The 14,520-nt window shown below is 37.2% G+C and overlaps 1 protein-coding gene across 1 annotated transcript in view; it reads right to left on the bottom strand.

The window, feature by feature from the left end:
- Nucleotides 1-14,520, bottom strand: part of TRDN (triadin) — a 230,491-nt gene that overhangs the window by 195,082 nt on the left and 20,889 nt on the right. The window contains 1 exon segment of the mRNA XM_064447367.1: nucleotides 5,225-5,434. Within this exon segment, the coding sequence (XP_064303437.1) occupies nucleotides 5,225-5,434 (210 nt within the window).

Raw genomic sequence — 14,520 nt, 5'->3', positions numbered from 1 at the left:
AGAGATCTGCCTTTGTTGTAGGTCTCTAAAAAGTCTCTTTATGGCTGAGCAAAGTGAATTATCCACAACAAAGAGTCTGCTATTTTTAATTTTATGAAAGCAGTCATGATAAAATGGCAAGCTCACCACACTGTGTGTGTGCTCTATATTTTCAGTTAGATTATTTTGTGGATAGTTTTGGTTTTCATAGATTTGGTGAGATTTCATTAGGTTTGATTTAGTCTGGCCTTTAGGTGACTGGCTAAATCACTATCAATTTACTCTGAATATTGAACACTCTGGAGCTGAAATTAGGGTGGTGTTAATTAGCTGTAATTGGTCACAGAGATGGCAGAGAATTCTGAACACTTTATTAGCCCATTAGCAAATGTGGATTCCTGCGCAATCAATCTTTAGGACTAAAATAATCTTAAATTATTTAGTTACCTTTACCAATTAAAATATATAATCCAGTTATGTGTACGAGAAATGCATGAAATACATTCATGAATTATGAAGCCAATTAACAAGGTGTATTTTCTAACACAAAGGCTGGTAGTGATAACAAACTGTTACAGAGCAAACATCAAACCAAAACGAATGGTTTTTTCTGCATTTCTGAAAAATCTGAGAATATATAAGAGATCTTCCAAAGTGGTATGTTACTTATTGCATATTTATACACATTACATACTGCATGAGATTCGTATTTTCTTATCTCAGGCTTTTGTAAGGCATGTCTCCTTCATACCACGCTAGAAATATTTCAGTCATGCTTATAGTTGTACAATACAACATGATAGGAATGCAACCTTTCATTTCTTCCTCAAAGGAATGAACATAACGCACTGAAGTGAAATACAGCAAAATTTAATTCCCTTCTTCTGGGTAGATAGAACAGGGGCAAATATTTCAGCACTGATCTAATTCTTGGCACATGCTTTCCTCAAATTCCACTGCCAAAGCTGACTTGCAAATCCCATCTCTGTTCTAAACTCTGAACAAACGGGCACATAACCACCAAGGAGGCACAGCTTTACACATGCACCCCATAATACAAGGTCCTCCTGCAATACTTTATATCATAACCAGCACCTCCTGAATACTACACAATACTATAGAATTTACAGTAATCATGTTCTGCATGTGTAGAATTAAAAAAATGTATCTTAAATCTTTCTGAGTGGAGCTAGAATACATGTCATCTAACTTCAGCTACCTAAAGCCTACGTGTTATCCTCCCTCAGTCCCTCTCAGTTCTAAAGGCTCCTTTTCAAATAGGAGGGTGCCTGAATAGAGAGGGTGCCCCAAATAGTAATTTTCCACATCTGTTTCAGGATGAAACCAAATACCTCATTTCCATACAGTTACTTCTGGGACAAACTTAATCTTTTACAAATTGTCAAAATTTCCAAACTTGATAGTTTACTTTTAAAAGAACATGAAACCATAGTAATCAAGAAGCAAAACCTATGGATTGGCACTCTGTAATCATAAAGGCAACGTGAAGTTTATACTAATATAAGAATACGTAAGAGCTAAAACACATATACTAATACTTTAAGTCTTTTTGTAACTCTTTGCCTTTAAGATAATGAGAGCAAAATTGTTAATTGTTGAAATAAGAAAACAATCCTTGAGTTCAGGTCTAAAATACTTCCTACTCTGCTGATGTGTTTTGTTTCTACTGAGCTCTACAAATCTCTGTGTAATCTAGGTAAACTCATAGCATTACATTTCCTTTATTGGCCAGAGGCTAGCAGCTCTGTGGTGTAATCAGAAGGAGCAAATCTGTGTGTATTCCTCAGCCACACAGTTCCCAGCCTGGTTTACAATGTCAACCCACTCCTGTTTTCTGCTACAGTCAGTCCTCTGCAGTACAGTCACTGCTAGCAGCTCTCCTATGGAGATGATAATTTCTGGCACAAAAACATGGTGGAAGTCTCTGGTGGGAGCCCATAGGTTAGAGCCAGCCCCAGTGTGGAGGTGTGTGGCACATTTTCACTCAGTGCTCCTCCAGATCAGGTCCTTGCTTCCTGCAAATCTGGCACAGTATGCTAGTATGCATAGTATGCTTTTAAGTCATCCCACTATAGAAACAGTGTGAAACACCTGCATGAAAATCAACAGGATTAACTGTACGAATGAGTGAGTGAAATCCTGACTACAACGGTCCATGAATCCACTCCTCATATGTGAGGATGAGAGTATCTCTCCCTTAATTATCTTTGTGTCTCCACTGAGATCTCTGGCTAGATGCTTTCTAAATACCTCGTGTGATTCTAACAGATGTTTTAATGAAATCTTGCAATCACATAGATCTTGATCAGAAGGTATCTCTAGAATTCATCTAGTCCAATCCTTCTCAGTGAGGAACTGTTGCCAACAAAGGATCTGGCCAGCCATGCCCCTCTGGTGAAATCTTGAACACCACCAAGAATGTAGAATCCACAGTCCCTCTCAGCAACCTGTTTCAGTGCTGCACTGCCCTCCTGGTAAAGACTTTTTCCCCCGCAGTGTTCAACATGAACCTCTCAGGCAGCAGTTTCTGGCTATATCCCCCTTGTTATATCACTTGATACAAGAAGAACATCATCTTGGTAACTGTCATCTGTCATCTTTGTATCTGCCCTTCAAAAAGCTGCAGGCTGCTCTTAGGTCGCCCCTCAGTTTCCTCTTCTCTAGACTAACCCAGTTCAGCTCTCTCAGCTTGTCTCATTCATATGCTATGCATACTTTCTAAACTTGAACTTCATGGATCTTCAGGTAAAGAAATGGGAAAGAAGCTGAACACACTGACTTAGGAAAGGCAAATTGGTATTTAAGGAAAAAATACACTGAATATTCTGTGTTTTATAGACTAAAAAATATACAGTTGAACATAATTTCTTTGGCATCTTTCATTTACATTTAAAAACTAGGAAATTAATTTCAATCATGCTTGCAAAACTAAACATACAGTTCTGAAAATAGCTATTCACTTTTTTTTATGCAGTACTGGTTATTCAAAGAGCAGTGTCAAACCTAAGAGAAAAATAACACTGGGTTTTAGTAAGGAGTTACATAAAAGTATGCTCCAAATTCTACTTTCTGTATGAAAAGACAGCATTACATCCACTGGAGGCAAAGGGCCAAACTGTTAAAAGGTGAAAATCATTCTAGTATCAATAGCTCCAGTCAGGTGGTCCTATGTGAAATCTTCAGCTATTTCCATGGAATTTTTATTAATCTGTGAGTTTCACCTGGAAAGATCAGACTGAGTAGGAACTCAGGAGTTGAAATGCAGGGGTCATGGTAAGAGCTATGTAGCCATTGTTATATTTATATAAATATAGAAAATAGTCTAATAAATCCTGGTCTGAAGGAGCACAGCAGTTCCTTCTCTTAACATTTCATTGTTGAGACCTGATTTAAATGCTGGCTTAATTAATCACGTATGAACAGAAATATATTTGGGAAGGAAAAGAAACAAACTCATGAACTCAAAATACTAAAGTATCATCTCTCAGAGATCTCCACAAAAAAATGGACTTATCTTGCAGATTAAATTTTACATTCTTTTATTTCTACAGCCTGGTCTGAAAATGTCAGTTTCCATGATCACCTTTGGGATTTAAACTCATTTAAGCAATATAGCATGAACATCAGATTTTTATCTGCTTAGAAAGTTTCCTTTGGTCCCCAGTATGAATACAGATTCTCATTGTTCAACATTACCCTGACTAGTATATTGAGCACGTACGAGCTGACAGCCAGTCTAGGAATCACTTAGTTTAGGAGTTTTGCCTGAGTTATGCCCTGGTTCCTGACTGCTTATTGAAAACATATTAAGAACTTGATTGACTGACTGATAGTTAATATGGAAAATTAAAAGCAGAATATGGCAGTTTCTCTCTCTTGGTTTACAACTATATTGTAACATTAAATGCGTTATGTCCAAATTAAAATCTGATGTCTGCTTTGGGAAGATCACTCAAAAGGAACTTTATGTTTTGCTGTGAGTCAAGAGAAATCCTTCTGAAAACAAGGGCAAAAAATTTAACAGAGGTTTGTGATATGTTTTCTTCACATTTCACGCTTCTATGTCATCCATTGATCCAGGATCAAGCGGTTTCTTTCAAGCCCTATGTCTCAAAATCTTTTTAAGCAAATCTTGAGGTCAATATTGATATATAGCAGGACAAAAATCTATGGATTTATCAGTAAACTAATAAAGTCCAGGAAATTAACTTTGAAACATCCACTCAATTTGTTTTGAATTAAAAGGCTCAAGTCTGAATTTCAATTCCTAGTTAATTATTGTGACAGATGTGATAGTTTTAGAGCTGGAGTTCTTATTTAAGAAAGAAAAGGACCCTAATAATTTCTTTTCTGTTTCATTTAACGGGTTTCCCTGTCATTACAGTCTGTTTACCCCACAAAAGTTTTGCTGCCAAAATGGCTTGCTGAACACTTTTCCCTTTACAAACATAGGTAATTAGTTTATTTTATTTCCCTATATATCATTGCTGGATACAAGACACAAAAATCAAGTAGCAATGAGGTAATTTCTATTCCCCATCCTTTTCTTCCCATTCCTCAACCACAGTCACAGTCCTTGTACCACACAGACACACCTTCATTTTAATCTTTGCCCTCAATAACCAATATTTACCCCAAAATCTGATCTTGTTCAGCCAGTTTGTCCTGTTTTAAACTGGGCTAGAATTATTACCTTATTGAAGATTGAAGACTTAGCTAATGTTAAGAATCTGGTCCTCTGTGTTTATGGTTTTTGAAGATGAATTTAGAGTTAAAGTTTATAAATGATCTTTTGCATATTTCTTGCTATTGAACTGTGTAAGCAGATGCCACAATACTCAAGACAACTATGAAAGATTTTAAAATATATTTAAGAAAATGTGAATTAATAATTAATTTTATTTTTTAAAATAATTTTATATAGAAATTGCAAAACAGAAGCCTGACCACACATGCTCATATACATATTATATTACTATCAATGTCCACATTTTCTAGGATGAGGATGGGCTGAAAAGTGAAGAGATTTAAATTATAAAGACATATGAAGTGTAAACTAATATGTTCTGACATTTCTCACAATATCTCCTCTCTTGTTAAACTCAGCAGAGACAGTGTGCTCGCTCTGAGAAAGTGAGAGATGCATATTTACATAATACATATTCCTTAATAAATTTTTAAATTTTAATATACAAGATGTCAAACAGAATATGCTGAATTTTACCTGCAAAGGCTTTGTAATCCACCAAGTCAAACATTACAATAGCTACTGCTGACCAGGTAACAATCAGAGCAACAACAAGAAGCCATGCTGCTGGTGAGCTGAACGTTGTCACGAGGTCTTCTTTAACTGATTTCTTGCCCGCTTTCATGGATGATGAGGGAACTGATCCGTTCTTACCATCTATTATTGTCGTGGTTGTAGACGTATGTCCTAGACAAATAGTCAAAGCAGAGGAAATAGAATGTAACACTTGGAGCCTAAAAATCGAGAATATAAGGGTTGTTTTGAAATTGCTGTGTAATCAGAATACTTAAAATAAATGTAAATATTGCACTGTTAAAGACAGATTCTTTTGCTTTCTGGAAGGAGTTTTTCCTGAACTGGGGCCACTTTTCGTAAAGTTAATTTGGGAGGAAACATGATGTGGCTATTTAGCCACGACGGGCCTTTTTGATTATAGTATGACATTTTTTAATCTGCCATGAATAGCTACAGACCTAGGAGAGTGATTGATAAAAGAATAAAATATTATTACTCTCCAAAGGACTGTCTTGTTAGGGGCTGTATGCCAGATTCTCAGGTGATGTGATTAAGTGTACCCCCATTGACTGTAATGGAGTGAATGTGTCTACTCTACTCAAGGTTTGGCTGGAATTCTGCTGTCAAGGACACGTATCGATGATAATAGAAATGTATATACTCCATTTCATCTAACAGAAACACAAATAATTTACATCTCCGCTATCTTTACAAGTTGTAAAGAGGCTTATAGCTGATTTTCAAATGCCCTTGTTTGTAGCTTTTTTTTCACTTAATGAAATACTCTCCTAAGAAACAAGAGTTACAGTGCCAAAGCAGACCTAATTCCAGAAAGCGTGGGCTTGGTACTATAAGGGTGGTAGGAAGGTGAGTACGTATGCTAGCTAAGTCAACAGTTGACACACATTCGCTGTTTAATGGACAGTTAACAGTAGTGACTTAACCTACTTTTTCCTGGGGTATTAAGAAATGTTAATTCTGGATACAAACCAAAATTACGGTAACTGAAATCTGACCACATTTGAAAATTCTCAAATAACTCTTCTTCGCAAAAGAAAGCAATAACCTAAACAATCTTGGCTGGCATTTGTTTTCCAGTATATACAATAACAATAGTACAAATATTCATAACTCCACAGTCAAAACCAGTAGAAGAACACAGTATCTCTAGTTAGCTTAGCTTACAATATCTGCTTGTAAACTACTGTTAAAACATTCAAAGATATGTTACATACGTTCCTGGTCTGGTTGATGGTACCGACTCTCCTAAATTAATGTCAGTGATTTCAGGGACCTTTGCCCACATAGAGGTCTGAAATTTCAAGGAATCAGGTGAAGCCTGGTTTGCTCATACTTTTGCTCCTCACCCTGAGATCTCCTATCTTCTGTCACAGCTCATACAACCCATAAAGCTGATAATTTTCTAGGATTACAGAGGTAAGGAAAGCAACAGAGCTGCTCTATAGAAAGCTAAAAAGATCTAGTTTCTCTTTTCACATGGAAAACGCCACATATGCATTTGGAAACTATCATTAGAGCTAAGGTACAAGGCTGTTGAAGACTTTCAGATATTTGCCATCACAACATGTATGTAGCCTCTGTTTGAGAATCACTATATTGATATTCTTAAAGAAATAAATGAAGAAAAGATTAGATCCTTGATATTATCCATAGGTACATATATTTGTCCCCCCCCCAAAAAAGGCAAACAAGTCTTCCAGTCGTTATGCTAATGAATATTGGTTTTGTTCCTTTTTCTGTAGAAAGTGAAAACAATACTTTAAAGTGATACTGAAATGACCTTTATGTTTCTCACATGTATCTGGAGAACTGGGAAGGGCGATTTTGGTATCAGAAGTTCCCTAACTTGTACTCTATCTTATCTGTAGAGTGTTAAAATTCATACCCGGAACTATTCTACATTTCTTTTATTTATTATGTAGTGAACTGAATATGTGTGTGCTTACCTTAGCTCTACCTTTTAAACTTGCCTCTGCACAAGCATCCTGACACTGATCAGTGCCTTGCTTCAAGATCTGGAAAGCTGCTCTGCTACAGAGCAGTGTTGTATAAGCAGAACAAGACTGGCATATTGCATGTTTTTTGTTACTTATTTGAAATTTAGTTTTACTTACAGAATGTTTATTCTGCTTATGAATAATGTCTATCTACCAGGGTAGAATTTATACGCGTTTTAAAAAAATATTATAAAACCATCACTGCTGCCATTTCTCCAAACAAATTTTAGATCAAACATTTCACAGCAGGAGAAAAAATCTGCCAAGTGACAACTAGCAATAAAAATCAGTTTCCTAAAGTCAAATTCAAAATCAATAGCATTTTGTTACCCTACTGCATACAAAATGCAAGTAAGTTGTGCATCCAACAGGTCATAAATGACACATTATGCATTTTTTTCCCTTGGGGATTTCAGTCAGAGTTTATGTTGTGTAAGAGAGAATAGAAATATCCTGTCTTATCTTGACAAATCTGATTAGTACCACATCATATCTCCAAGGACATACTGATGACAGATATTTGCACAGTTACAATACAAGCAATTAAAACTCTACGTTTGTATACAGATATAGACTTATGCATATAATTACCATTCTAAGGATCATTGCTCCAGGTCTCTTGCTAGGTAAAAATAGTTCCTTCCTATTTGGTATACCTAACACTTAAAATTCAGACTGCTATGTTCATGTTCTTTCTTTGGTGAAGAAAATAGTTTCCCATAATTTATCGGTCTGAGTAACACTGCAGAGACAAAGTGCAAGTAGGCTAGAAGGTTACCTACTGCATGGTTTTGGCTGTCGATGTAACCAAGTCAGATTTGCCCTTAAAAATTCAGGATGTTATACAACAAAATCACCACCATTACATTCATTGAGGTGGGAGTGAAAAGCTATTGATGCAAATTTGACTGGAAGTCAAGCTAAGAAAAATACTGTTGTATTCTAGAGGTTCCCAGTGCAGGTGCTTGCAGTATGATTCAGGTGCCTAAGAAAGGTCTCCAGTGTTGTTATAGATGCTTTATGATATCAGAGACATCCTCACAGGACTGGCAGGCAGCATGTACAGGACAGCAACTTCTGAACCGCCTGAAAGGACCCAGGCAGGATGCCCTAAACCACTGAAAAGAGAAATTAGATTTTTATGTCCCTAGCTACTAATATAAACAACATTGGCTGGAGAAGTTTATCTGACGACTCCTGAGGAATACATTGTTTGCTACTACATAGTCACAAGTAGGGTGGATGGAATATTGATACCATTGTAATTTCATTACTCCAGAAAGAAGAGGGGATAACACCAAGATGACTGCCCTCTCCACTACAACCACTCTGTTATTGCAATATCCATGGTGCTATCCTGATGCTTTTCTCTGCCTGTTCCTTGCTTTGTAGTGCCCAGGCGTTCTGCACATTTTTGTCCATCTCCTACCAGTGCTAAGCTCTTCCCCAAACCTGCAGTGATGCTATTTACACAGCTAGACCAGTAGAGAAAGAGGGGACCTACATATGGGTAATGTTTCCAATAATTCAGCCAGCACCAATTCTCCTTGTTCTCAGAAAAGTGCCAAAGTTAAGCAGAGCTACTGCTCAAGAGGTCAGTGGAGCTTCAGGTGCCCGGTGGGGGAATGAGAAAGACAGGCATTTTTGTGGATTTGAAATTAGCTGATGGAGCCTGTTTTCACTTTTACAATTGACAGGGTTAATTCAGCAACAGGTTAAAATCAGATTCCTGAACTTCTCCAGACATCCTTGCCACCTACATAATACACATCTTCTCTCCCAAGAAAAATTCATGGACTGTATTACAGCCAACCAGAATCCAGGTCAGTTTACTTTAGATGAACGCTGCCATGGATCAGGAGATTCATGAGCAGATCTGTTGTCCCTGCTTTGGGGGACGCAACATCTGTCACAGGAGCGGAGGGTGCATCTGAAAGCTGCTACAGTTTCAGCCATCCAATTTTAAACCACCACCACATGTCTGCTAGAGCCTCCTGGCACTTTGGGTTGTGATTGCTATTGATTTTCAATGAGGATGGGAAATTTAAAAAGTTGTATATACATTTCTATAAAAAGATTACTCCAGGGATATATACCTCTGACTCCACATCACAATTTCTCATGCTCACAGAACTACCCTATCAGGTCACAGATATCACCTTTACATCAACAGATTGATTTGCTAAATTCCAAACAGCTCAAACTCTGAGGTATTCACTATTCCTCTGGTTTCAGCATTGTCACTTAGGATACAATATGAAGACCCATAAGGTCTTGTGAGTATAAACAAACCTTGACAATTGGTGACAACTTTGAGAACACCGTGTGACTTTCAGAGTCCAGAGTGAGCTTGCAGTCCTGGCAGCTTAGATAACATACCCTTTGTATTTGTGAGTTGAGCTCTCCTTAAGGCATAATAAGCATGGGAGTCCATGGTTAAGATGGGCACTTGATTTTACAGTTCAACAATTATACCTTCCACTACCCCAGAAGAAAAACAAAACAAAACAAAAATTCTAAACAAAACAAAAAAGTACCCTTACTCCATTCAGACACATTCAAATGTAAAACAGTAATTTTCTGTATTTATGTTTTTTCAGAGTTATTTTATGTATTACAGTCCCTATTCTGTCAACAACAACACACATGCACGCAAAAAAAATCAAGTAAAATATTTAATGTAAAATGCCTTTTTAAGGCTGTGCATAGTAAATGCAGAGAGCTAGTCATGCTGGTAAAAGAAAGAGGCAGTTCCCTTTCAAATAATAATATTGTTGCTAGGGCAAATCAGCTGGGATGTGAGAAGCCTCAGTGTAGTATGCTGTAAATGAGAGAGCTGGTAGATTTTGACTTGTCTATTCCTCTCCCCAGATGAACGCTCCAATAAATAGACTATAGAGTATTCTGGATTCAGGTCATTAATGGCTCCTGTTCGACCTGTTCCACTTCACTTGGAATATTTAAATACTAATTAAGGGAGCAGAATAGAGAAAGAGTGATTGTATAAATTGACACTGTACATTAAAAACCGGCTCGAGCCTTGGGCTTTAACCTGGTGACCTTATCAATTCACCACTGTTGCGATGAGGCAGGCAGGAGTCTCAGGCTATGGTAAGGAGGGTACCGCAGGGAGAAGAGGACAAGGGATTTGAACCCTTCAGTGAAGGACTAGGCAATGGATATGCAATAATCTGCTGCAATTTTCAGGCCCAGCACATCACCCTTAGTGACTTTACAGACATCTGCAGCTCTCACAATAATCACTCTTTCCCATGCGGGGAAAATGCTTTCTACCACAAGAAAAGACTATACCTATGCCTGTTGATCAGGTGATACTTATGCCTGACTGTGGCATCCTCCTCTTTTCACCTCTCTGCTGTGGTTTTTGCACCCTTGGCTTATACAAATGGAAAAGAAAAGACAAAATTTCTGCTGTGGTTAATAGTTGGTAGCTTACTATAAAATATAAGTAACAATATTCTTTCCTGAAGTGGTCTAATGACTTTGTCTGGAAAACTTTTACATCATCATAAGCATGTAGCCAACTTCCCAGCACTTCCATAGGCACAGGGAGTTGAAAAGTCTTCACTGGACTCATGCTTTTTGCCTTCTTTCTACATTTATGTATAACAAAATGCAGAGCAGAGAGAAGAGAGGCCCTCAGAACCCACTGTACGATCCCGAACAGAGAGCCTCCACCATCTTATCCAGCCAGCTGCAGAGGCCAAGAAATGCAGGTAGTAGACCATGAGTTACAGAGCACAGAAGAGCACAGAGGAAGAGCAAGAGGTGTCCAACTGCCAAAACCTTTTGCTCTCCCCCGAATGCTGTTAAATCATGTGATTACAGTGGATTTAAAACCACTTACTATGGAGAATCTGTAGTCCTGATAACCTTCAGTAGGTTAGGAACCTAGTTAGATTCACTACCGTGCCACACGCTTTCTATTGGACATTCATGGTTATATAAAGGCAAGACTCTTCCTAACAGTGAGAGGAAGGCAGATAGAAACAGGGAAAGACAACTTAAATAGGCAAGTTCAGCTTGTCTTTGAAAGCTCCTCTCTCTCACCATTATCTGCAACAGGCTCTGTGAGCAGGGCAGTGATTTACAGTTCAGCCCAGAAATGGGTGGCAGGCACCTAGTGTAGGTCTTCTGAGTATGAAGGATCTTCTGCAAGCTGTTGAGCAGAAATGTGAACATTTAAAAAAAAGCTAATTTATTTAGAGCTGCAGCATAAACCTTCTCTTGAGATGGCTGACATTCAGCTATTTCTTTTCTTTTGTATCATACTACATCCCCGTACACATGAATGAATGAAAGAATGAATGAATGTAACTGGAATAACTGAAAGGGAATAATATATAAAAGGAGTTTCACAACTGATACCAGAATTTAGAGACTTCTAAATTTATCACACAGAGAACTGAAGTGTTGCTCTACAGTTTATATAATTAAAGTGCAAAAAGAAAAACCTCTCAACACATACCATGTACATATTGGCAAACTTCTCAAAATTAAAGGGTAGTCTTTCTGTAGGCTAAAGATTTAGAATGCTGGGACTGGGACTGCCTATGAGGGAACATTTGCAGATTTATTGGTGACTGATAGTTATAAAAATGTAATATTCTTTATGAAATGTGGAAAATAGGGTTGGAGATTATGCAGCAACCAATTCTACACAACAAAAGAAATAGAATAGAGATTATGGAATATGGAAAGGACAGTGCATGAAAATTAACTGAACAATTGAATTCATAAAAGACACTTATAATTACATATGGTGTTGTGTACTTTTTTAATTTCCTTTTCTATTATTATATCTGTATTGGTTTTATTTTTGATCAATAGAGAGCATCTGACAGTTTAAAGAAGTAAATTTTATTAATCTTTTCCATTCATCCTCTGAGAAATTATGTACACCAATCTTTTGATCTCATCGATTTCAATAAGAAGTTGGTAAAATAAAAGATACATCCTATCAAGCCATTTCATTATCTAGTTCAAAGAAAACATGTATTTCATACAGTATCAGTAAATAATACTCATAGCAGTACTACTACTAATAAATAGTATGAGGTGAAAGCTGTCTTCTAAGGTGTGATATATATTTTGGGATTGTAATAATGACTCTTTCTTAGAATACAGTACACTACCATGTGCTCTGTGCAAAAAACCCAAAGTAAAGAATCTCTGAAGAAAATAGTTTAACTATTACTAGTTAGAAAACCTCCATAACTCTATGAACAGAAAATTACTTTCCAACGATGTTCATCCAAATTATGATAGGGTCTGGGCAACTACATGAAAGGAAAAAGGACTTTTGAACACAAAGACATAATCTCCATCTCAGGAATTTCTCTTATTTCATATCCCTACATGCCAAGTAAGTATTCTGGCAGGGCAGGGGTCAAGCGTTTAATGTCTGAACTTATATTTTTTCCTCAGCCAGTGGCTGCTGCTGAAGACAAGATAATGCACCAGCTGGACCAATCCTCTGACATGCTGGTTGTTCTTGTGTTATTGCTGACCTTATTTTCATCAAATAATACAAAATAAATATCAAAGTCAAAGAAAAATCCATCTTAACAGTGTGTTATTTCTGTTATTGCTTCTCCATTGATCTTTATTTGCAAAGTTACTTGTATGGACACAGGATCTTTCCACTTTAAGAACCTGCTGTTTCTACCCTACTTGCAGTCATAATTGTTCCATTGTGATATTGCAACCGTTTCCTGTCAATCTATTGTGAGTATTGCGATGATTCTAAACGGGAGGGAGCAGCAAGCAAAAATGAACTTTTAAGAAACAAATCTGTTACTTTTATGCAAATGTCCTTTATAGTAAAAAGGAGTAATATAAAATGTATGGGAGGATTTTTTTTCCACAACGCACAATATTTCAAAACCTGCTGTGAAGTGCTAGTGACTCTAACGAAAGAAATATGGAAAACTCAGAAATGAAGCTCCAATGTTTTTATCTAGGTTTCTTACTAGTTTTTGCTTTTCTTATATTATGCATCATTTACCTGGTATAAATCACTTTTTGAAATAATTAATCAGCTTAAGCACAGCAGCTGTTCATCATACTCCAAGAATACCAAACCAAATCCTTCCAAACTGCACATTTTCCACCTAGCTACAATTATTTGAATACTTATTTCTCATTTTGCTTTTTTCTGAGGACAGCTACAGTGATTACTTTAAAGATACTTTTGTATATATAAAGGAATGGTTGTATCTCATGCAACAAGTCGGCATGCACGGTTAACTCCTTGCCATGCAGATTCATATGATGGATTTGGACCATTGCTGTACGCAACGAGTCAGAATCCCCTGAGGGCAAGCTGGTCTTCACCCCCATGGGAGCGCTTCTGATCAAGGAGAGAAATCCAAGTATAGCAATAAAGGATGGTTTGTCTGGAAAAGCTCAGAGTGTAGAATGGGATAGTACAGAGGGAAGTCTTCTACAGCTGGGAAATTCAATTTGCGGTAGCAACATGTAACTGAGAACACTTCCCCCCCTCCACTGGCCACCCCCAAAAAAACCCAACCCACCACCTTCATGCTTGTGAACCTAATAGGCAACATCTGCATTTTAGGGAATGCACCATTGGATCCCCTTGAAGAAATACTAATACTAGCTATTACTGGTTCTGGAATAGGCCAAGGTATGAACTGTAGTATTAGATAAATTACATACGAGGAAGAAGAATTCTATCTATTTGTACAGATGTCTTGAAGCAAACTGAGAAATTCAAGGAGGGGAAGTGGAAACCATTTTCAGTCATTACACTGTGTTTTAAAATACGATTAGCAGTAAAATAATTTAACTCCCTCTCAGATGATGTACTTCTAATCTTTGACTTCAGAGAGCCCAGTTAGATCAGGAGATGTCTGCAGGATTTAGGAGCCCACATTTCATTGAAAATTCAGACAAGATGAGTCCAAAATCACTGGAGAAGTTGAACTTCAGTAACTTGGAGCCAAATTTCCATCTTTCTTTATATGTTTGAATTTCATAGGAAAATTTGTCTCATATACCTTTGTGAGGAAGTGTAACAAATGCCTTCACCTCCTTCCAGAATTTCTTATAAAGAGCATTACGCCAATAAGACCTTTAACCTTCTGTTTCTGTGTGGTTGTTTCTTGTGTGTGTATGTGTTTTAAAGAGCTTCTACATTATTCTGATTATTCAAGTACAACAGACACAGAAGGGATTACTGGTTAGTTAGCAGTC

This window comes from Phalacrocorax carbo, chromosome 3 (assembly GCF_963921805.1).
Source record: "Phalacrocorax carbo chromosome 3, bPhaCar2.1, whole genome shotgun sequence".
Lineage (NCBI taxonomy): Eukaryota > Metazoa > Chordata > Aves > Suliformes > Phalacrocoracidae > Phalacrocorax > Phalacrocorax carbo.
Note: the sequence above shows the minus strand (reverse complement) of the source record. Positions and strands in the feature narration are given on the sequence as shown.